Consider the following 23,399-nt stretch of genomic DNA (forward strand, 5'->3'; position numbering starts at 1 on the left):
ACAATGTATTTAGATGTTCACAATTTTTTAAATAATTATGTTAGAAGAATTAAATTATCATTTTAACAATAAACATTTTATAATCAGGAGTAATACATTGATTAACTAGATAATAAAAAAATGAAAAAACAATAACAAGTCAACCTAATTCATGCATCATCGTCTTAACATGTAAACATTTCTTAGGTGTTAATAAATTAACAATAAAACATATATGGCTCAAAAATAAAATTAACTCAATTTTTTATGGTCCAAAGAATCTCTTTCATTGATGCCAAACACAGAAAAGGACAATCACATCTAAACTTATATATAATACATACACAAAAAGGACTCTCTCAAACCAACCTAAGTTTCTACTATCTAGCAATGGAACTAAAGATTTTCATAACGTTCTTATTATTGTTGCTCTTATTTCTATTTTCTATTTTTCTTCTTTTTCGAGGTAAGAAATATCCAGATCGACTTCCACCCGGTTCTTTGGGATTACCGGTAATAGGGCAAAGCCTCGACCTTTTGAAGGCCTTGAAAGCCGATAAGGTCGATAAATGGTTTCAAGAAGGAATAACCAAACACGGGCCTATTTGGAAAGCCAGTCTTTTTGGATACCCGACAGTTGTTTTACATGGTCCAGCTGCAAATAAATTCATCTACACTTGTGATGGAAACATACTCACCAACTCACAACCACCATCAATTAGTAGAATCATGGGTTCAAAAAATTTATTCGAGTTGGCTGGCCATGATCATAAACGAGTCAGGGCAGCCGTTGCGTTGTTTCTAAAGCTAGAAGTGTTGAAACAATATGTTATGAAAGTAGATGAAGAAATCCAACATCACCTTCAAATGCATTGGCATGGTAACCATGAGATTCAGGTAGATAATATAATCCTCTCTAGTCCAGATTTCGATACATATTAGTTCCAAATAATATTCATAAACGTCTCTTAAATAATATTCATTTTTCACTTTGGATTTCAATCTAACAAAAGGTAGATGATTAACATTATTTGTTTCTAAAACGTTGTAGGTGCAACCGCTGATAAAGACCTTAACCTTCAATGTAATTTGCTCACTTCTATTTGGGATCGAAAGAGGGCCTAGAAGAGATAAACTCCTACCACATTTCCAAGACATGATCGAAGGTATACTAGCAATCCCAATCAATTTGCCATTCACTCAATTCAATCGTGGGATTTTAGCAAGAAAGAACCTAGTACCTATGTTGATAGATCTTATACGTGAGAAAAGGGAAGCACTTGAAGAACAACAACAAGAAGCTAATCCTCATAAAGATCTCATCACTTCGTTGCTTAGTATTCGTAATGATGGTGGCTCAACAACGATGTCTGATGAGGAGATCATTGACAACATCATCCTCGTGATGATTGCAGGATATGATACAACCTCAATCCTCCTTACATTTTTGGTTAGACTTTTGGCTAACAACGAATCCATCTACTCAACTATAGTTCGTGGTAAAACATCTAATTATCTCCGTTTATATAGTAGTCTTTTCAAAAATATTTTAAGATGCATGCATTTTTGCGTAAATTCATTCATGCATTAATTAACTACATATAAGCAATGCTAGTTGGACACTCGTGACATTTACCCTAACTTATAAGCATATTGTGTATGCATCAATGTCCTGACGACCAATAGACAAAACATCCCCATTACATACATTGTAATTTGTTTAATAAATGGAGTTTACATAATTGAAATTATAGAGCAAGAAGAAATTGCCAAGAGTAAAGCACCAGGGGAAGCTTTGACATGGGAAGACCTAACCAAGATGAAGTACACATGGAGAGTTGCATCCGAGATGTTGAGGATAAACTCTCCAGTGATTTTAAGCTTCCGGCGAGCTACACAAGATATTGAGTATGGAGGATTTATAATTCCTAAAGGATGGCAAGTATGTCACATAGATGATTAACCAATAACGACTTATATACAAAATATCATAGTATAGCATAAATGCTTATTTAATTTTGTGTGTTTTTTCAGGTGGTGTTGTCTTCGTCAATGACACACATGAACAATGACATTTTTGAAAACCCGACCATGTTTGATCCAACACGTTTTGAGAAGCATACACCACAACCACCACCTTTCAGTTTTGTGCCTTTTGGTGGAGGGCCAAGAATGTGTCCTGGTATTGAGCTTGCAAAAATGGAAACTTTAGTCATGATGCATCGATTGGTGACACAGTTTACTTGGGAGCTTATTAAGAAAGATGAATCGTTCAAGAGAAATCCAATGCCAGAATTCGATCAAGGATTGTTCGTTAGGATCACACCCATAAAAAGCAACATTTATGTCATCTAAAGGATCATTGTAGGGAAGATTTGGTGTAATATGTTACTAAGATTAAATGGATATGTCAAAAACCACATATAGTCTTACATGGCCTCAAAATGTTCTTATTCCATCAAATCTTGCGATATTTGCGCGTCCATGAACTCATTTGATAATCTTTTAATGTAGAAAATGGCATTAAAAGCTTATTGATAAAGATTAAAAAAAACCTCCTCCCCAATGCTCTAATACCAAATGCTAGATCAAGACCGACCATTTTTCGTTCTTGATGAAAACAACCATTGCTTTAACAAGAGCTTATTGATAAAGATTTGTTCATATACAATGACTCGATCATTTGCCAAAAACAAAAAAACTAATGCACTCTCCTCATTGGCAATATCACATAAAACCTCGTCCGAAAGCGATAACAAAATCGCAGAGTGTGCCTTTTCTTCTTGTTGTTTAAACTTCGCCTCATCTACACTTGCATGCCTCTCTCTAACAATTGGAAGCCATACACCTTGTTGTTTTAAAAATGTCTACATCTTGATTCGTCATAGACTAGAACTATTCTTCCGGGTAAACTTCTCAATAATCATTTGAGAAACAATTTTTTATGCGATAAAAACCAATCAAGATTGATGCTGCCTTTCACCAAACAACTTCCATTACACACCCACTTCAGAAAACGCATCAACGCCTATGTTCTTGAACCTTAAGATTTATGAACAATGTAACCTCAATGAAGACTTTTATGGAACACCTTGTGAGCGTTATTTCAAGACTCTGCCTCAAAGAATATTTCTTTGTAGAGCTAGGGACCCCATTTTCATTTCAAATCACCCGAACAAAGACAATTGAACAAAAGAAAACTAATTTGAGCCATTGATACCTAAATTTGAATATGAAGATTTCCCAGAACAACAAAAAGACAGCACCCTCAATACTGATTCGATTGGATTATAAAATGTATTCCTCTCCTTGATCTTGATTGAGAATACACCTTGAAAAAAGACTTTGAATCGTCACCCAACTATTGCTTTCTCCCCTTCAAGCAAATCTTGAAAAAAATCCCAGCCGGGAACCCCATGAGATTTCTCTGTTCCATAGAAAGCATATACACCACCATTTTGGTCTTTGTCGAGGCCCAATACGGATATCCGTTGACTCCGACACCTTAGAAAGCATATACACCTCCTCTCCTTTATTTGACTATTTGGTAAGCCCAAAAAAAAAAAAAAAAAAAAAAAAAAAAAAACCCAAAAAGTCAATCTATTTCGATCGTCATTCTAATTAACATGCATTTAAAATTGTAATGTCTTAAATATGCCTTTATATATTAAAAAAAATTAACTCATTCCTAAGAATCTTTTTTCATTGATGCCAAACACAGGAAAGGACAATCACATTTGAATAACATGAGTTCATCTATATACATATACACACACAAACACAGAGAAATTTCTCAAACGAGCTTCTGCTGTAACAATGGAATTAGAGATTTTTATAATACCATTGTTATTATTTTTATTTTCCATTTTTGTTCTTTTTCGAGGTAAGGAAAATCCAGACCGACTCCCGCCCGGTTCTTTGGGACTACCCGTGATAGGGCAAAGCCTCGACCTTTTGAAGTCAATGAAAGCTGATAAGGTCGATAAATGGTTTCAAGAAGGAATAACCAAACACGGGCCTATTTGGAAAGCCAGTCTGTTTGGATACCCGACAGTTGTTTTACATGGTCCAGCTGCAAATAAGTTCGTCTACACTTTTGATGGGAACATACTCACCAACACACAACCACCATCAATGAGTCGAATCATCGGTTCGAAAAATTTAAGCGAGTTAACCGGGAATGATCATAAACGAGTAAGAGTGGCTCTTACTTCGTTTTTGAAGCTTGAAGTGTTGAAGCAATATGTTGCAAAAGTAGATGAAGAAATCCAGCACCACCTTCAAACACATTGGCATGGTAAACATGAGGTTCAGGTACATTATATTTACTTCTTCCTAAATGCCAGATTCAAAATATGATTTTATTCTAGTGTTAATTTACTTAAACCCCATATTAAAAAATATTGGTTTTTATTAAAGGGAAAATGACTTAAAAGCCCAACGAAGTTTTCAAACCGTTCAAAAAATCCCAATCATGTTTTGTCTGTTCAAAAAAACCCAACAAACTTAACATTTTGTGTAAAAAGCCCAACTAAGTTACACTTTCATGAAAGTCAAATAAAAGAAACAGATGACGTGGCTTATTACCATATCGGAAAAATGACTTGTTAGGCCAACGAAGTTTCCAAAACGTTTAAAAAACTTCAATCATGTTTTGACTGTTCAAAAAAAACCTAACGAACTTAAACAAAAAAAATTATGATTTTTTGAACGGTTTGGAACTTTGTTGGACTTTTTAGACAAAATGTTAAGTTCGTTGGTTTTTTTTGAACAGACAAAACATGATTGAGGTTTTTTGAATGGTTTGAAAACTTCGTTGGGCTTTTAAGTCATTTTCCCTTTATTAAATTATGATTTATGAATCCCATGAAACTAGCTTTTTACATTTTTCAATTGATAACGTTTCTGAAATACTAGTAACATATTGATTGTTAGTTGTGTTAATTAGGATTTCGTGGTGATTATAAATATTGCAAAAGATTCAAAATTTGAATGACAATTTTGATTAGAGGACATTGATAAGAATTGTCTTTAGAAAACGAGTTTAGGAGCATACAACTCCCTAAGTTTTGATTTCACTTCACATTTCAATGTTACGAGTGTACAAGATTAAGATTAATGTTTGTCTGTACAACGTTATAGGTGCAACCCCTGATAAAGACCTTAACCTTCAATGTAATTTGCTCACTTCTCTTTGGGATCGAAAGAGGGCTTAAAAGAGATAAGATCCTACCACATTTCAAACACATGATCGAAGGTGTGCTAGCAATTCCAATCAATTTGCCTTTCACTCAATTCAATCGTGGGATTTTAGCAAGAAGGAAACTAGTACCAATAATTCTAGATCTTATACGTGAGAAAAGGGAAGCACTTGAAGAACAAAAACAACAATCTAATCACCATAAAGATCTCATCACTGAGTTGCTTTGCATGCGTAATGAGGATGGCTCAACAACGACATCTGATGAGGAGATCACTGACAACATCATCCTCGTGATGGCTGCAGGATACGATACAACCTCAGCCCTCCTTACGTTTTTAGTTAGACTTTTGGCTAACAACGAATCTATTTACTCAACTTTAGTTCATGGTAACGCATCTTATCTTCCTTTCTATTGTTATCATTGCAAAAGTATGTTATAATGCATGTATTTTTGTCATAGAACCATGCATGCATTAACTACTTAATTACAATCATATATGTTATGGATCGAAGATCTAATTAAACACCAATAGACACAAAGAAGAGATTGTAATTTATTCATATGATTGAATTTGTAGAACAAGAAGAGATTGCCAAGAATAAAGCACATGGGGAAGCTTTGACATGGGAAGATCTTACAAAGATGAAGTACACGTGGAGAGTTGCATCCGAGATGTTGAGGATAAACCCTCCCGTGAATTTGAACTTCCGACGAACTATGCAAGATATTGAGTACGGAGGATTTATAATTCCTAAAGGATGGCAAGTATGTCACATCAATGAGTAACCAATTAATAAGGACTTAGATACAAAATATCATAGTAACATAAACCCTTATCTGATCTTGGATGAGTTCTTTTTCAGGTGTTGATATCTCAATCCATGACACACATGAACAATGGCATTTTCCAAGACCCGACCATGTTTGATCCAAAGCGTTTTGAGAAGCATGCACCACAACCACCACCTTTCAGTTTTGTGCCGTTTGGAGCAGGGCCAAGGATGTGTCCTGGTATTGAACTTGCAAAAATGGAAATTTTAGCTATGACGCATCGCTTGGTGACAAGGTTCAGTTGGGAACTTGTCAAGAAAGACGAATCATTTAAGAGAAACCCAATGCCAGAATTCGATCAAGGATTGTTCGTGCGGATCAAACCCACAAAAGCATAATTTATGTCATCCAAAGCATCATCGTAGGCAAGATTTGGGCTAATAGCTTCCCAAGACAAAATGCATTTGTCCAAAACCATATATAGTCATATATACCTCAAAATGTTCTTCCATCAAAACTTGCGATATTTGCGAGTCCATGAACTCATTTGTTGATATTTCAATGTAGAAAATATAGCATTACAATTATTAAAAATCACAAATATAAAAAATGTTGAAGATGTAAAATGACAAAATGTGTCCCTAAGACACTAATATGAAAAGCATGTAAACAAGTAATCAAGTATTAAGACCATGTCATATTTTGCTTTAAAAATATATTGCGAATTTATTAAGTTATTTTATATTCTAAATAAAAACTGTAACATAAAAAAATAAATGACTCATATAATTATAGATTTTTATAAAAATATTAAGGTTTAAGAAATATTATATCAATACATTATAACAGAAAAAAATTGAACGGCTCCATACCAATTCAAAAAAACAAAAAAAAAACTTTGAAAAAAACTTGTGTCATTGCACACCTAGACAAGCCATAGCATGCATCACACCTAAAAATGACATCAAGGGTGTTTTTGTGGCGGCCGAGTCACTTCTGCACCTTGGCGCCGTCATGACATGCTTTTTAGAACATTGTTTAGGATTATGATGAGATATATGAGTACTTGAGGTTTGATTCATGGAATGAATAATTATTTGGTGTTTTTTATATTGGGATGGATTTTGAAGAATCTAATGCTTATGATTTTGAGTTTCTTGAAATTGAATATTTACACAAATCCTTCTTACCCGATAGTGGCAGGATGTTGCAAATGAGCTCTCTTTTGGGTATTCTTGATGAACTTGTACAGTGATTGTGAACAGGCATGACATTTCTTGAACATTTAGTTTTTTTAAAATAATATTCATTGTGATGGGTGGAAGAATTGAAGGGAGGGTGTGTCCAAGGGCGTCCTTTGGATTTTGAGATCCCACTACGAAAAATAAAAATAAGTTCCTAAATATATATTGTTTTATATCAAAATTGCAAAAATGGTCCCTGTGGTTGTCAAAATTATATGGGTTTGGTCTAAAAATGTTTGATGATATATTAGTGGTCCAATTTTGGATATTTTTAGTGATTTGGTCCCTATACACTTGAAATTACTTTTATACCCTTATAATTAATTTTTTCAATTTTTTTTAATTCTTACAATACTTAAATATTTTAAAGATAATTTTAAAATTTAACCCCATCCCACCATCCTCTCTCCTCTACAACACCTATCTCAACCTCTCTTCTTCAAGGTTAATGGAATCAAAACCCCAACCCCCATCTAAAAATGTATGTCTGTCCGCCACCCTGCACGCCAGAGTTATCGACTTCTTTCCCAAACGCCACCGGACAACCGTCGTCGTATATCTAAATCAGATGAACATAAACCCTAGCCGTTCTCCATCGTTGTCTTTACTTCTATCTGCAGCTTCAACAATCTCCACTGGAAGAATAACGTCGCTAGGGTTTTAGCAATCTCTGATGATATCATCATCAGGAACCATCACCATCCCTATGGAAAACCCTAACCAGAGCTTGAACCAAAACCCTCATTCATATGAGAAACGTGGTCGCGTTAGGGTTTTAGAAAATCAAAAGGGTGGCAATGCTAGGAAATCTAAAAAACGATGAAAAGGTGGTGGTGGCAGTCAAAAATCCTCATCGCTGAAAGATGATGGGCAAACGCCGATGAAGGAGGTTTGGGTAGGTGATGATGCTGGTGGGGTTTCTACCGTGACAAATCCTGTTTTTTCAGCTTTCTATGGTAGATCCCATTTTTCTGATGGTCGCGCTAAGCTTTTCTTCCATGATAAGTGGTGGTGTCTGACATGTGCTAATATCCGGCAAGTGGTTGTGTTCGGCAGCGACAATGGTAGTCCTATGATGGTGGTGGTCCGGGAGAGAGAAAGAGAGGGGGAGGGGGGAGAGAGGGAGAGAGATGGGATAGATTTCTCTAAGAGTAAGTCGTAAGGGGTGGTGGTTAGAAGGCTGAGGGGTGGGGTGGGTATGATTATTTTTGGATTTTTAATTAAAATAAATAAAAAGAAATTAAAAAAGATTTATCTAAGGGCAAATTCATTATTTTAAGTTGAGAATGGGCCAAACCCACAAAAAATGTCAACCATAGAGACAAAAATCACACAAGGTATTCAAAATTGGACCAACAATGCACCAACAAACTTTTTTGGACCAAAACCACATAATTTTGACAACCATATGGACCATTTTTGCAATTTTGTCTTATTTTTTATATAAGCAAAATTTATTAATACTACAATAATTGAATAAATGTTATAAAAACAATAAAAATAAATGAATAATAATACAATATATAATATAGAGTTACATGAATATCCAGGATATCCTAACATTATTGAAAATAAAGTTGCTCACAAACTCTTTATAATCAATACTTTCCGATATATCGTTCTCAACAAATATCATTAATAATCCATTAATTTTTTTGTGACATTGTGAACTCTAAGTAAGACTTTAAGATTATGGTAGCTACATAGAGTATAAAGTCGTATCACCTATGAATCCGGGTTAGACATTTTGAACTTTAAATATGTTATAAGAAACTTATTATTAGAGTAAACTACACGAATGGTCCCTATGGTTTAGGTAATTTGCGTATTTGGTCTCTAACTTATTTTTTTAACTCAAAAGGTCTCTACTGTTTGTTTTTGTTACACGCTTGGTCCCTATCTTACCTAAAAAGACTATTTTCCCTTGATTTTTTAATTTATTTAAATAAACACACCCCAACCTTACTCACCTTACCTTACCTACCTCACCATTTTTCCCTATTTAAATAATAGTCTTTTTAGGTAAGACAGGGTGTAACACCCAAAAAAAAACCAAGCCAATTTTTAACTTTTAAAATACTTTCCAAATTCAATAGTTATTACAAAACATGTTTCCTATATCAGAGTATCCCAGAAACAAAATCATCAAAACGATGAGCGGTACGATCACGTGTTTGCCTTGCCACGATCCCATGATGTACCTGAAACAATAAACTGAAACTGTAAGCTCGAAAGCTCAGTGAGTCTCCCCCAAAATACCAATACACATACAATCCACGTAACCATGTCAGCAACATACTAACTGAACAGCCTGTAATGGGTCCACAACTTTACAGACTGGATTACCCCCTGGGCCCACAGTATGAGACTGGATTGCTTCCGGACCACAGCTCACATCTGGCTTGCTATCGAGCCCACAGTACGAGTCTCTCTTAGCCCGTAACTGGAATGCTTCCGGGTTTGTTGGATTACCGCACAAAGCAGTCTCACCTCAACCCACCCCACATAACATATCAACATATAATGACATAACTACTGAGCATGCGGATAACATATAACAACACAGGTAGTCCTACCGTCCTACCTAACTGGCATAACCACTAGCATGTAATGCTAACTCATACTCAACATCTAACACTGCTAGGATAACATATCCAAAAGGGCCGGCCTTGGTGCCGTAGACCCCTTAGTATAGTGAGGATAACTCACCTTACAAATGTCGACTTGGTAGATGAACTTAAAATCTCGGATCACTGCCACAAACTCCGCCACCTATTATCATAATATAACCACACCCGTAAGTTCCCAACCTTTCAAGGTACCCCATAAGTCAACTAGTCAACCCCTGGTCAAAGTCAAAGTCAACAGTCAAGGTCAACAGTCCGTGTTGACCTTGACTCGCCGAGTATCCTCGACTACTCGTCGAGTTCCTTGAGATACTCGTCCACTTGCCGAGTCACCGGAGTGACTCGTCGAGTTCCTAAGGGTCATGATTGCAGCTCTAAGGCCACTCGTCGGGTTTTCCTCCTTGTGTAACAACCCATTATTTCAGGTCAATGTAATGACTAAAAGTTGAGTCTTGTAACCTCTTTGTAAAGTAATAAGAATATTATCAAAAATGAAATGTTCAAAAAGCGCTGTTTGGGTACACTATGTGGTAGATATCGTGATAAGGTTTCCAAAAATATAAAGAACGCTAAAATCCGAGTTATAACGAACGAGTTATGACCAATCAAAGATTCGTAACGCTACCGGTAAAGCGTTGTTAAGCATAAAACGAGAAATTCCAATATGATACTTTTCAACCTTAGGTGTCTAAATGAAAGTCATAGATATCCCAAAACCATGAACATACACAAAAAGAACGCTCCAATCTGACTTCGTATGAGGAAGTTATGATTTTTCGAAGTTTCTGACCTAACAGTAGACAGCTAAAAACTCGAAATAGAGATCGAGCGGTCTTTAGCCGACACAACCTAAACAAAAGTTGAAGACCCCGACAATAGGAGTACAACAGTAAAAAGTATGACGAAAATGGACAGCAGATGAAAGAGTTATGGGATTTAAACGGACTTTTCCAGGCCCGGCCTGTTAAAAATAATATAATAAAAATAAAGTCAAAATTAGCCGACGGAGTCTAAACGAGAGTTGTAGAGCCTTTTCACACCTACGCGTGCATATAAAGAACGTCGAAATCGGAGCTCGTACGCAAAAGTTACGGATTTTACAAGTTCGGGACACAAAATCCGAGGCTGACTCAGCCTCACGACGTGAGCTCGTGATTGATGGGTTCCAGTGTGTCAGCCACGTCAATTCATCGAAGAGGATCATGCTGACTAAGCCTCACGACGTGAGACCCCAAATTAGCCCCTATAAATAGAAGCTTAAAGGTGTCGGGTTTGGTGCTCATTTCCTTCCTTCTAAGTGATGTTACTTTGCGTGATTACCTCGTTAAGCCTTCCCGAAGCCCCGATTTTGCATACTCGAGTTCCGAAGGAAGTTCCATACTCCCGAGATCCCCGAGGATCCCGATATTTCAACTTTCTCTAGTCGAAGTTCTACTCGATTCTTCTCTCGACTACTTCAAAACAACCACTTTAATCAAGTGGGTTCATACCCCTTTTATACACCTTCAAAAACTTTATAATGTACTTTTAATACATTTTGGGGGAGAATACAAGTAAACACCCGGTTAATCCTGAGTGAAAACGTGAAAGCTCTTGTTATACTTTGCATGCACTAGATTTATACAAAATGCATAGTATTCAGGATAGCCATCCTTGTTAAACCATTTTATGCATTCAAAGAACTTATGATTTATGCTTTGTCAAACATTGTGAAAGAGGATAAACATTGTATACAAAACTATTACTTTAATACAGACTTAGTTGAGAATCCGTGAGACGATTGCATCTTCAATGCTACCTTTTTGTTAAAATGTACTACCTAAAGTCCTATCTATTATAACCAGAGTCTCCCGTTAGGAGAGCGTGTCAAATGTGTATAGATCTATACGGGAAGTCATGATCTCGCGCCCTGACTGTTAGCTATAGTCCTTTGGGTGACAGTTTGTCATAAACGTTTCGACACCTGAAGACCGTCGCCACAGACATATTATGTTTAGTATGGTTAAAAAACTCACCAGATAGACAATTATTATGGTATTATGATTTTATGAATGAGTAGCTATTAAAACTATCCTTCATCTAACAAGTGCGATCTTCTTATAGCTTTATTATATAAAACTATGCCTCAACCTTTAAACATGTTAGTTGCTTGCGATTTTCGGTCTTGGACATTAGAGACTACCTGTTACTTTAGGAAAATAAGGGATTTTCCTGTATCTAAAACAATCAACTAATAGGAAAATAAGAGATTTTCCTGGTGCAACTATTTACAATTCACACCACGAACATTCATATGCATTTCATACTTTTATAAGAAAATAAGAGATTTTCTTGGAAAACGCACGAACTTTGGAATGACATACATTTTCTCAAAACCGCTTATGAACTCACCAACTTAATTGTTGACACTTTTTCTTTGAAATAACTTGTATTCTCAGGGAACCGCTAAGCAGGTTTGGAAACCAACTTTTGGGGATTAACGCTCCGATGTTAATTACTTCTTTTGAAAGATGTTTATGTATTTATCTTTTGAACATGTAACTAATACAATTATGTAAACATTTTGAAACCTTTATATATATATATATATATATATATATATATATATATATATATATATATATATATATGGTGGTGTGTACTTTCCTTACTATGAATTGTTATGATACTGAATATGACGTCCTCCGCCCCCGAACGTTTCTGCCGTGAAGAATGAACTTTGTAATGTAGAATAAGTCCATGTGAAGAATTATATGTATAGGAATGGTGCATAAGTTTAAAAAATTACATAAATTCCCCTATATAATAAAGAAAAGTGAGGTTTGGTCTCTACATAGAAATATAGTGCAAAGTCAGTCCTTGTAATTTACAGAAAAGGTCCATGTGTATTTTTTTTACAAAAAAGGTCCATGTGTTAAAGATTTTCATATGTTGGTATTTTTGGTCCCTATGTAGAAAATACTTTATAAAAATTTTACATATAGTTTACAAGAAAGTTATATGTGTATATTTTTTACACAAGACCGGTCTATATATTTTAAAAAATTATAAAAATGGTCATTGCCTAATTCAAAATTTACAGATTACGCCCCTCACCAGAGCCGATCCAGAGGATTCAAATGCCCAGGACGAGCTGGAAAAAAACGCCCTTATGCATGGCCCACAAACAGTATTTTGAATAAAGAAATAATAATACATTGCTATTTTGAGTAATAAAAATGAAATTACATTGCTATGTATAACATATAAATCGAAGGTATAATGTTGAAATGAAAAGAAATGAAAAATATGATGCCATAATACCAAAAAGACAACAATATGTTGTTATTTCTTATTTTTAGTCTATCTTTATACTTACTCTTTCATTCCAAGTCCATCCTGATTAAGCTTGAGTTTTATCTCCTTGGTTTACGTAAAACGAATTTATGTGCATACCAAACACCAGAATAGAATCATATTGAATTTCAATTCCAGGTCAGACCTAAGCAAATTTCCAATCCAGTATTGTCTAATGTAAAGATTGGCGGGTCCCATCCATGCAAATTTTGAACAAAAAGCAAAAAGATGTTAAAATTCGTCAAGGTGGAATCTTAAAGCATAAATAGAAGCCATTTGCAATAAAAATGAGTTTCGAGAATCAATCTTAATATACTAATGTATGATTTTGTCATTAATGGATCTTGAAAATTGTATAAATATTAAAATCAAGTTTACAATAACAACTAGAGATGATAAAATTCTGTAAACCAGTTTTCCTTTTATGAAAAGATAACAGTTTCCAAACAAAGTTAACCTTTCTAGATTACAATTATAGTATGACACATTTAAAAATCATATATAAAATTCCTAAACAAAAGCACAGCCAAACGATATCTTACTTGCCTAAGCACATGTCACTGTAAAGATATACACAAAAATGATAAGATTTCAAATAATAGATGTCTTTAGTTTTATAATTGATTTTTTTCTCTAGATGATTGTATGTTCCTAATTTCCCAATAATACCACGAAAATAAATAAATTAATATATATATATATATATATATATATATATATATATATATATAGAGAGAGAGAGAGAGAGAGAGGTAGGTAGGTAGGTTCAAATGTTTCTCACATCTAATATGTGCTAGAATGCACCAATAAGAATTTTGTAAAAATTATATGTATATTAAATGATATCCATATTTATAATTATTTTTTATGGAAACTAATTAAATTCGTCATTAATGTCAATTCTTTCACAATGAATTCGTATCTACAAGAATGAAAGTGTATTCTAGCAGAATAAGAGCATATATTTGGTATTGTGTGCATGTATTATGTGCATGTATGCACCAATGAGAATTCAAGAAAAAAAATAAACCATTAATGTAAAAAAAAAAGGGTAGATGAGTCATTTTGTTTTTATAAACTAAAAATAAATTCTTATATATTTGGTATATCCCTTAAATCACGTCTACTATTGTTTGACTTATTTAAAATCATCATATCCACAACTCTAAATGCACAAATAGGGGACACGTCTTCTTCAACAAATTAGGAATAATGAATGATCGAATGGGAGCAGTCAAAAATCAAGGGCACAGTATCTCCGACTTCGGTCCTTTCCTCCCCCTTCATCAGCGACACACGGACACAATATCTCCGACTCTGCATGCACTCCCTTTGTCACCTCACTCAGGTACAACATCTTGATCTTTCTTAATTTTACAAATAAAAATCAATCCATCTGTTCTTTATAACATCGATTCATATATTCTTTATAACATGGATTCATTTGTTCTGTATAACATCCTTATTCATCTGTTCTTTAATTAAGCAATGGCAGGTTTATTTTTTATATTAAACAGTGTCTACTTTTTGTAAAACAAGAACATATGAATAATTCATTCCATTACCTTGCTGATTCCTGCGGTGTTCATCCCATTTCATGATACCATAACCGAACACAGACCTTTAGTTGTCATGTTTGTTTTCCAAATATTTATTTATTGAATTTCCAGATGTTTTGGGTGATTCAAAAGCAAGACTGGTATGATCCTGATGTATATCTATACAAAGAGTTGATTATCGCATTATCTAAATCTTAAAAAATGGATGAGGTAATGAAGCTATGGGAAAGCATGAAAAAGGAAATTAATTTATATCCTGATTCTTAAACATGCATAGAAGTGATTCGTGGTGCATTTAGTTGTTCATTTCATTAGTAATATTCTACAAAGCGTGATGATTTGTGTGTGCCCTGAAGTTGTTTGACGAAATGTCTAGTACAAATCTGTTATAATTTATCAATGCCCACCATGTGTTTGATGTAATTACTGAACTAGGAGTACAACAAATTATCTCTATTAATGTTATTATTTGTGTACTATAATGTTATTACTTAGTGATCAACTAACTGAAATATTAGAATAGCTATCTTACATCATCATCAGGTGTTATTCTCATCTTAATTATCTGTTTCATTCTTTAAGAATATTTTGCATCTAATGTATTTTTCTATTTGAATAATGTGTAAAGAGTATTATATTCTTGTAGAATCACATAGGAATGATTCTGCCAGAATTATAGTTCTAGTATAATCACATAAAAATGATTATGGTAAAATCACACAATAATGATTTTTCTAGGGTTTTATTGCAACTGGATTAATCTTTTACCATGATTTCTGCCATAATTTATAGTTTTATTCTTTTAGAATGCACAAAATTTAGAATGCTCATGGTGAATGTACAAAATGTTACTCTTACATATTCGATTTCATGGCAGTTATTCTCATCGAAGACTCGATTTGAAGGAAGTTATTCTCAAAGAATGTGTGAAAGGAACCTTATGATCAAGTGTTGGAAGGTTGGATGATGGCATGTGGGATGAAGATGAACAATGGTTAATGATCTTCACAAAAGAAAGCAGTGGCATAATAATTTACAATATAATGATACGACTATATATTATAGTATATATTCTGGTAGAATATTTGGTTACAATAATCTACCAATTGTGTTTGTTTTGTTATTAATGAGTGTTTCATTATGATAGAATACTATATTAAGATTTTTATTTTTTAAGAATATGATGACAAAAATTTAACTTGTATAAAAAAAATGTTATTCTTAGAAAGTTCATTCGATCAAAAAATGTTGTTATTTCGTTTGAAGAATGATATAATCTAATATTCATTCTATAAGAATATGTACTCTATCATTCAATCAAAACATGTATTCTATAAGAATATGTATTCTGACATTCTCATAGAATATAACATTCTAAAAAACTGTCATTCTGGCAGAATAAATTCGGTCATTATAAAAACAGTAAATTGTCCAGAATACCCTTTTGGTGAATGTAACGACCCAAAATTCAAAACTAAAAATTTCTTTTAATAAAACATTACTTAAAGTAAAATCATCAATCCAGTACATAATCAGAGTGAGAATTTCCAAAATATATGTTCGTTATCAGAGTAAAACATTCCCAGGCTGTCTAGTCTATGGTGTGTGACATGCGATCACCCTGAGCTCTTCCCTCCGCTACCGGAAGTACCTGAAACCAAAACTGAAAACCGTAAGCACGAAGCTTAATGAGTTCCCCACCCTACCACATACCATGCATAACCACATACTGGGCCACGCCCGCTATCCTGGGCCTCGCCCGCCACAACGACCCCGCCGCTCCAGGCCCCGCCTGGCTTCGAGCCCCGCTCGGATACAGATCTGTTTCACTTAGGCCTCGCCTGTCACAGGGCATCGCCCGCTAACATATAATAGCATATAAACATATCACAACACATAAGGTAAACACATACTAACTGATCCTGTCCTAAGGCCTCGCCTGTCCTGGGCCTCGCCCTTGTCCTGCTACTGATGAGCCATGGAACCCCGTCCATGCTCCTACTAATAGTGAGATACGGGCCCAGCCCACACTCACTCTTTCCCTAACTTGGGCCTCGCCCCTGATCTGTTGCTAATGAGATGTGGAACACCATCCACACTCTGCTATCAGTGAGATACGGGACCTCGCCCACACTCACCTCCCTACCAGGCACATACAAGTATCACATAGACAACAAGTATAAACTATCACATAAACCATTCCTTGGGCACCCGCCCGCTATCATTGGACCTTGTCTTGAATATCATACTAGCATATTGTGCCTAGGGCTAACCCCCGGGTCTTCTTACTCATAACTACATGGGCCGACATTGTGGCCGTAGACCCATTCACACAAAAGGGAAACTCACCTGCACTGGCTGAACTTGCTAATGATCCCACTAGCTGCTGCCTAGCAACTTTCTGAACTCCTGCTCCACTAGCTCCCCGAGCTACCAATATCAATGCAACACTTAGTCTAACTAACCCCCGAAAGACAACCAAGTCAACTCTGGTCAAGGTCAAAGTCCTGGTCAAGGTCAACCTTCCAGGTCAACCCTACTCGCCGAGTCACCCTACTGACTCGCCGAGTTCATATGTTCAGAGTCCTTCCATTCTCGACTCGACTCGCCGAGTCAATCCATGACTCGCCGAGTCTACCGATTCCCGAGTCCTGACCTTTCCAACTCACCGAGTATCCACTCGACTCACCGATTCGAGTCTCAACTTGAAGGGTTTGGGGTTTCGCGACTTGACTCGCCGAGTCAAAGACAACCTTCAACAGAATCGCCGAGTTGTTCTTCCAACTCGCCGAGTTCCTGCCCAACTTTATCCGACTCGACGAGTTGCTCATCCCACTCGTCGAGTTCCTCCTAATCTTCATGCTACTCGCCGAGTCCACTCAAAGGACTCGTCGAGTCCATTCAGATCTTCATACATGCAGAGGACTTTTGAGTCATGCATGGACTCCAAACTGTAGATCTACCCTTCCCAAGCCTATTCCTCACGTAAAGTTGCAAACTTTGCGTGTAGAGAAGGAGATCTAGGATAAATACACCATAAACTAGGGTTTAAGGCAAAGAGGCTCCATAATCAACTCAAGGACAGATACTTTATGCTTCATAAGGCCAAAATATGCTTAGATCCAAAGTAGCAACTTCAGATCTGGCTTCTAACTCAAATGGATAACTAATCATGGCTAAAAAGCCCCAAAACTCACAACCATAATAGATCTAAAGGAAGGAAACGACTTAATACCTTCAATAACTCAGAAAGTTTCCCCAAAATTCAGATCTAAGGCCAATCCTTGAAGCTTCAATGATTCCCCTCTTCCTTCTTCCTTCAAATCACCCAAAAAATGGCTTGGAAGCTTGAATGAACAACAATGGGGCTTAGGGTTCGATGTTCTGGGTGAGAGAGGTAGTAAAGGAACCCTAGGGAAGAGAATAAGGCGCTTAAATAAGCTCCAAGTCCTGGATTTAGGGTTTTCCTCGCTCAGACCAGACTCGCCGAGTCTCCTTAGCTGACTCGCCGAGTCGGTCACTTATCCCTTGACCTGGATCCCGCTCGGACTCGCCGAGTTCCTCCTTGGACTCGACGAGTCGTCCCTTAACATTAGGGTTTTCTTTCCTTTCTTGGCCTTCCTGAATTTGGGTGTTACAACTCTCCCCCACTTAAACTAAACTTCGTCCTCGAAGTTTGCTAGGGCCCACCGCCTGCGATCTGCTTCCAGTACTCTACTAATTACTCCAACACCAGCTGCCTACCGTCGCTGGTCTTCCGCCTGGTCATTCCGACTAACATAATCCTTCCGAATAAAAATCTCGGGTCAACCCTGACCCTGAACATTCTGAAAGTACAACTTATTCAACCGACAATCCTTCTGGTACTCACCGAGTACTGCACTGAACCCATAGGGGTTCACCCCTTCTTTCCTTGCGCGATTTCCTTGCCTTCCCAAGGCAATGCTCCATAACCAACTATTTCCTCTGACACTGTGAAGATCCTATCTTCACCCAATCCATTACTCCTGCTACCTTCTATACGGGTCATTATTGCCAGTATCCACTGGGCATTTCTTCCTACTATAATTTGGTGTCGAGCACCCCACGATCAACTAACTGAATTCCACCATAGATTGCTTACCCGCACTGCTACTGATTGAAAATTTATGCTATTCCTTATCTGCCTTCCAGATGAACTGAGACCACCCTGGTCCCTACCAACTTATCAATGTCTGGATTACCGGCTCCCACCGGTCATTAGACCCAACACAACTCCTAGTCGCTCCCAGCGACTTTCGAAGAAACTTCGACCACCTATAACTTCTCAATCTATCATGCCATTCAGGCACTACAATCCTGGGATCCTCGATCCCCTATCTTGACACTAAGGTCCCTACCAGGTCCCACCTGTGCTGCTAAAACTCACGGGCCTCGCCCACGGGTCCTACCCGCCTCTAACCTTCTAGTCCTACTTGTCTAACCACTCTCTCTCGGGCCTCGCCCACGGGTCTCACCCAACCATACTACTGAGCAACCTTGTTCTCAGGTCTCACCTATACTACTACTTTCATATGGGCCTCGCCCACGGGTCTCACCCAACTATATCCTGGAGCGGCCTCTCCCAAGGTCTCACCTCTCTAGGGCTGAACAAGCAAACTCCCTACTATTCTCGTCCATTACCCATTCCTGATCTCTATCTGATCACTAGGAGATGAGGGCCTCGCCCCAACTCCGCTAACGAAGCTACTATGGAATGCTACGGCTTACCCGCAGTCTTACATCACCTTCCATCACTGACTGCTAGTGTATGCTACGACTGCCCCGTAGTCTTACAACACTTTCTACCACTAACCACTAGTGTATGCTACGGCTGCCCTGTAGTCTTACAACACTTTCCACCACTGACTGCTAGTGAATGCTACGGCTGCCCCGTAGTCCTACAACACTTTCTACCTACTGACTGCTAATATGAAAGCACCCCATGCTATCAGTTCTCAAGATCCACCTTCTGACTCACTCGCATCCTGCAGGCGATCCTCCAACCTGAATTCCCAACCACATACTAACCATCACCAATACATGCACTAGTTGAGGGGGAGTTTCTCAAACTCCCAACCCTGAACTCCTCAATCCATCAAACGTTGAACTACTTCTTTTTCCTTCTCGGAGGTCGCACACTCATTATGGGTCTGCGTGCTCCTACCTTTGCACACTCGGACGATTCTCCCCCACTTCGATCCTGCTTACCCCTTGCTGCTCAATACTCAAAAAGAAATCCCAATCCTTGCAACCATTCCATAATCAATCTGTTGAGGAACCCAAGCTTACCATAGCTAGGGATCTAACCAATCCATCTCTAAAACTATACAACTCCGATCTAGTGAGACGCACCAAGTCCCTCCCAAGCATGCTACAGTTACTGCATCCTATGCAACCTTCTCTAATAGGGCACATCCCCCCAACTACCATTCAAATATACAAGGTATGTAGATGGCATATAGAATAATCACAAGCAAACCACACCATAATACTATACTCATACCAAAATTGATGCAGAACCATAACAATATAATCATGCACAAATAAAAGAACTGAAAACGGAAGTCGCATACCTGCAACGTCCGATACTACTCGCGTCTCCAAGGTAGCCATCTGAAAAGCCCTGCCTCCTACCGCAGGCGCCTCTGTACGGCCCTGGCGGCCGTCTGTGATCCTCAAAGTTGCAGGGGCAGGTGCCATCACCCGTCCTGCTGGAAACAAACTGGGGCACTGGGCCTTCTTGTGTTCCCGCTGATTGCAGTGAAAACATATCAAGTCTGATCCCTGTGTGGTGGTAACAGTACAATCCCTACTGAAATGACCAGTCTGACCGCAATTGAAGCAGCCAGGCTCACCACCGCTACCACTCCTGCACACGCCCCTGTGCGCCTTTCCACACTTCTCACACCGGCTACGGTCCTGATAATCCCTCGATCTTGGATCCGATCCCTTGGGCATTTTGCCCGAACCCGTGGCTACCTGAACCTCATCCGGCTTCCTCTTCCGGATCTGCTCCAAATCAATTTCCCTCTCTCTGGCCCGAGAAATTATATCTTCCAGCGTCTTATAGCCGGACCTGCTCACGAACTCCCTCATGTCAGCCCTCAACATCTCGTGATATCGGGCCTTCTTCATCTCCTCATCTGTGACATACTGCAGTACAAGAAGATCCCTCTCCCTAAACTTGGCGATGATCTCCGCCACAGTCTCAGTGGTCTGCGTCAAATCCTGAAACTCCCGTGCCAACTGCTGCACCTCAATAATTGGCGAAAACTCCGCCCTGAACCTGGCCGAGAAATCGCTCCAAGTCATCGCGTCCAATGCGGCATCATCCCCCAAAGCATGACCAATCTCCTCCCACCAATCCCTCGCTCTGTCCTTCAGAAGACAGGAGGCGAGTCTGACCTTGTCCCCCTCGGGACATCGGCTTGTACTGAATGCGTTGGCAACATCAGCCAACCATCTGCTACTAGCGATGGGGTCCCTATCCCCATGATAATTTGGTGCCCCGCAAGCCCTAAACTCTAGAAATGTCAAGGTACGCGCTCCCATCAAAGCCATCATCTCCGTACGGAAGGCTCCCAGCCTCTCATCCAAGATCGCCAGTATGCCCTCCTTGACCGTGCCAAAGATCACAGGAGTCTGGTCTAGAATACTGCGCGTAACCTCAGCTGATATCAACTCCCTCATTCGCTCCTCGAGCTGCTCATCTCCTGAACCCGAGCCTGATCCCTCTCCGGCGCCTGATCCGCCCGTTGGTCTCTCTCTCAACGTTACCATGCTGAAAATATAATACATCCTCTATCAGAATACTTATCACTGCTGCGAGACCAAACACACACCCTACCAGGTTCCCGGTCTTGTCTCGGCCTTTCCCGAATCGAGTACGGATCCTCTGCTTTCAGTAGTACGGGCCCATACTACCTTCCACATCTATCCGTACTTTCCTCAGGAATTGCTTCGACTCCACCAGGTTCTTATTCACTACTACTGCTCCCAGCACTACCTCATCCTAGCCTTACCCTAGGGAAACCTCTGACGCAACTCAAACCAGTCCTCAGCTGCTGAAGGTCTTCTTGTGATGCCAATTAGCCATTACCTGGATACCATCACATGTGACGAGGCTCAGATAATCCTTTGAGTAAAAGACTCGTCCCTACAACGGTTGGACTCAAACGAGAGCTGCGAAATAGGGCCAAATCCAGCACTCTGAGATTATTCAACCCTGATCACATGTGACGTGACGTATCCACCTAATGGCTAACTCCCATCACTCAGAATCCCATATTTCACAAAACAAGAAGCATTCAGACAAGGGGAAAATCTAACCACAACATACTCAAGCAATCATATCCACATAGCAAGAATCTGAACTAGCATGCAACACAAACTCATAAACTCAGGCATAACCTAAACATGCTATCCTACTACTATCTAATCAACACTATCATGCAACTCAAAGCACATATAATAGGCACATAAGGCATCCTCCCTAGATCCTTAGTCCTAATCTAGCATGTTGTTCTACTAACTGATAATCAAATCATAAACTTGTATGGGTATTTTGGGGTACTTACTTGAGCTCGGCTGATTGCATGCACCACACCCTTTTTCTCTTTTCAAAGTTCTTTTCTTTCTGAATTCTTTTTGCTTTTCTAAAATTGTTTTCTTTCTCAAAACTCTCTTCTACAAAACTGTCTTTTCATTTTGAAAACTTCTATACCAATTCCTTTGTTTGAGTTCAGACACACCCGAGGGTGTGCCCGAATCCCTCAAACCAAGGCTCTGATACTAACTTGTAACGATCCACAACTCAAGACTAAAAATTTCTTTTAATAAAACATTACTTAAAGTAAAATCATCAATCCAGTACATAATCAGAGTGTGAATTTCCAAAACACATGTTTGTTATCAGAGTAAAACATTCCCAGACTGTCTAGTCTATGGTGTGTGCCATGCGATCACCCCGAGCTCTTCCCTCCGCTACTGGAAGTACCTGAAACCAAAACTTAAAACTGTAAGCACGAAGCTTAGTTTAGTGAGTTCCCCACCCTACCACATACCATGCATAACCACCTACTGCACATATTGGGCCACGCTCGCTATCCCGGGCCTCGCCCCCTACCTTGGGCCTCGCACGCCACAACGACCCCGCCGCTCCAGGCCCCGCCTGGCTTCGAGCCCCGCTCGAATACATATCTATTTCACTTAGGCCTCGCCTGTCACAGGGCCTCGCCCACTAACATATAATAGCACATAAACATATCACAACACATAAGCTAAACACATACTAACGGATCCTGTCCTAAGGCCTCGCCTATCCTGGGCCTCGCCCTTGTCCTACTACTGATGAGTCATGGAACCCCGTCCATGCTCCTACTGATAGTGAGATACGAGCCCAGCCCACACTCACTCTTTCCCTAACTTGGGCCTCGCCCCTGATCTGTTGCTAATGAGATGTGGAACACCATCCACACTCTGCTATCAGTGAGATACGGGACCTCGCCCACACTCACCTCCCTACCAGGCACATACAAGTATCACATAGACAACAAGTATAAACTATCACATAAACCATTCCTTGGGCACCCGCCCGCTATCATTGGACCTTGTCCTGAATATCATACTAGCATATTGTGCCTAGGGCTAACCCCCGGG

The 23,399-nt window shown here is 38.5% G+C and overlaps 2 protein-coding genes across 2 annotated transcripts; both read left to right on the forward strand.

Moving 5' to 3' along the window:
- The first annotated feature begins 313 nt into the window (after positions 1 to 313).
- On the forward strand, positions 314 to 2,453 carry LOC145064882 (cytochrome P450 716B1-like). The gene is made up of 4 exons (XM_079012249.1): positions 314 to 876; positions 1,031 to 1,478; positions 1,734 to 1,921; positions 2,014 to 2,453. Exons 1-4 carry the CDS (start codon positions 370 to 372, stop codon positions 2,332 to 2,334), a joined length of 1,464 nt encoding a protein of 487 aa, XP_078868375.1. The 5' UTR covers positions 314 to 369; the 3' UTR covers positions 2,335 to 2,453.
- Positions 2,454 to 3,780: 1,327 nt separating this feature from the next.
- LOC145062459 (cytochrome P450 716B1-like) lies at positions 3,781 to 6,536 on the forward strand. The gene is made up of 4 exons (XM_079010062.1): positions 3,781 to 4,293; positions 5,122 to 5,569; positions 5,761 to 5,948; positions 6,047 to 6,536. The coding sequence occupies exons 1-4, from the start codon at positions 3,796 to 3,798 to the stop codon at positions 6,350 to 6,352; spliced, it is 1,440 nt and encodes a 479-aa protein (XP_078866188.1). The 5' UTR covers positions 3,781 to 3,795; the 3' UTR covers positions 6,353 to 6,536.
- Positions 6,537 to 23,399: the final 16,863 nt, after the last annotated feature.

This window comes from Lactuca serriola, chromosome 7 (assembly GCF_051521515.1).
Source record: "Lactuca serriola cultivar US96UC23 chromosome 7, Lser_US96UC23_V15, whole genome shotgun sequence".
NCBI lineage: Eukaryota > Viridiplantae > Streptophyta > Magnoliopsida > Asterales > Asteraceae > Lactuca > Lactuca serriola.

Excerpts from the sequence above, each read along its gene's own strand:
- LOC145064882 (XM_079012249.1), top strand. The coding sequence starts at position 370 with ATGGAACTAAAGATTTTCATAACGTTCTTATTATTGTTGCTCTTATTT. Across the intron at positions 877-1,030 it reads ATGGTAACCATGAGATTCAG|GTGCAACCGCTGATAAAGAC; the intron begins GTAGATAATATA and ends AAAACGTTGTAG. Across the intron at positions 1,922-2,013 it reads TAATTCCTAAAGGATGGCAA|GTGGTGTTGTCTTCGTCAAT; the intron begins GTATGTCACATA and ends GTGTTTTTTCAG.
- LOC145062459 (XM_079010062.1), top strand. The coding sequence starts at position 3,796 with ATGGAATTAGAGATTTTTATAATACCATTGTTATTATTTTTATTTTCC. Across the intron at positions 4,294-5,121 it reads ATGGTAAACATGAGGTTCAG|GTGCAACCCCTGATAAAGAC; the intron begins GTACATTATATT and ends ACAACGTTATAG. Across the intron at positions 5,570-5,760 it reads TTACTCAACTTTAGTTCATG|AACAAGAAGAGATTGCCAAG; the intron begins GTAACGCATCTT and ends TTGAATTTGTAG.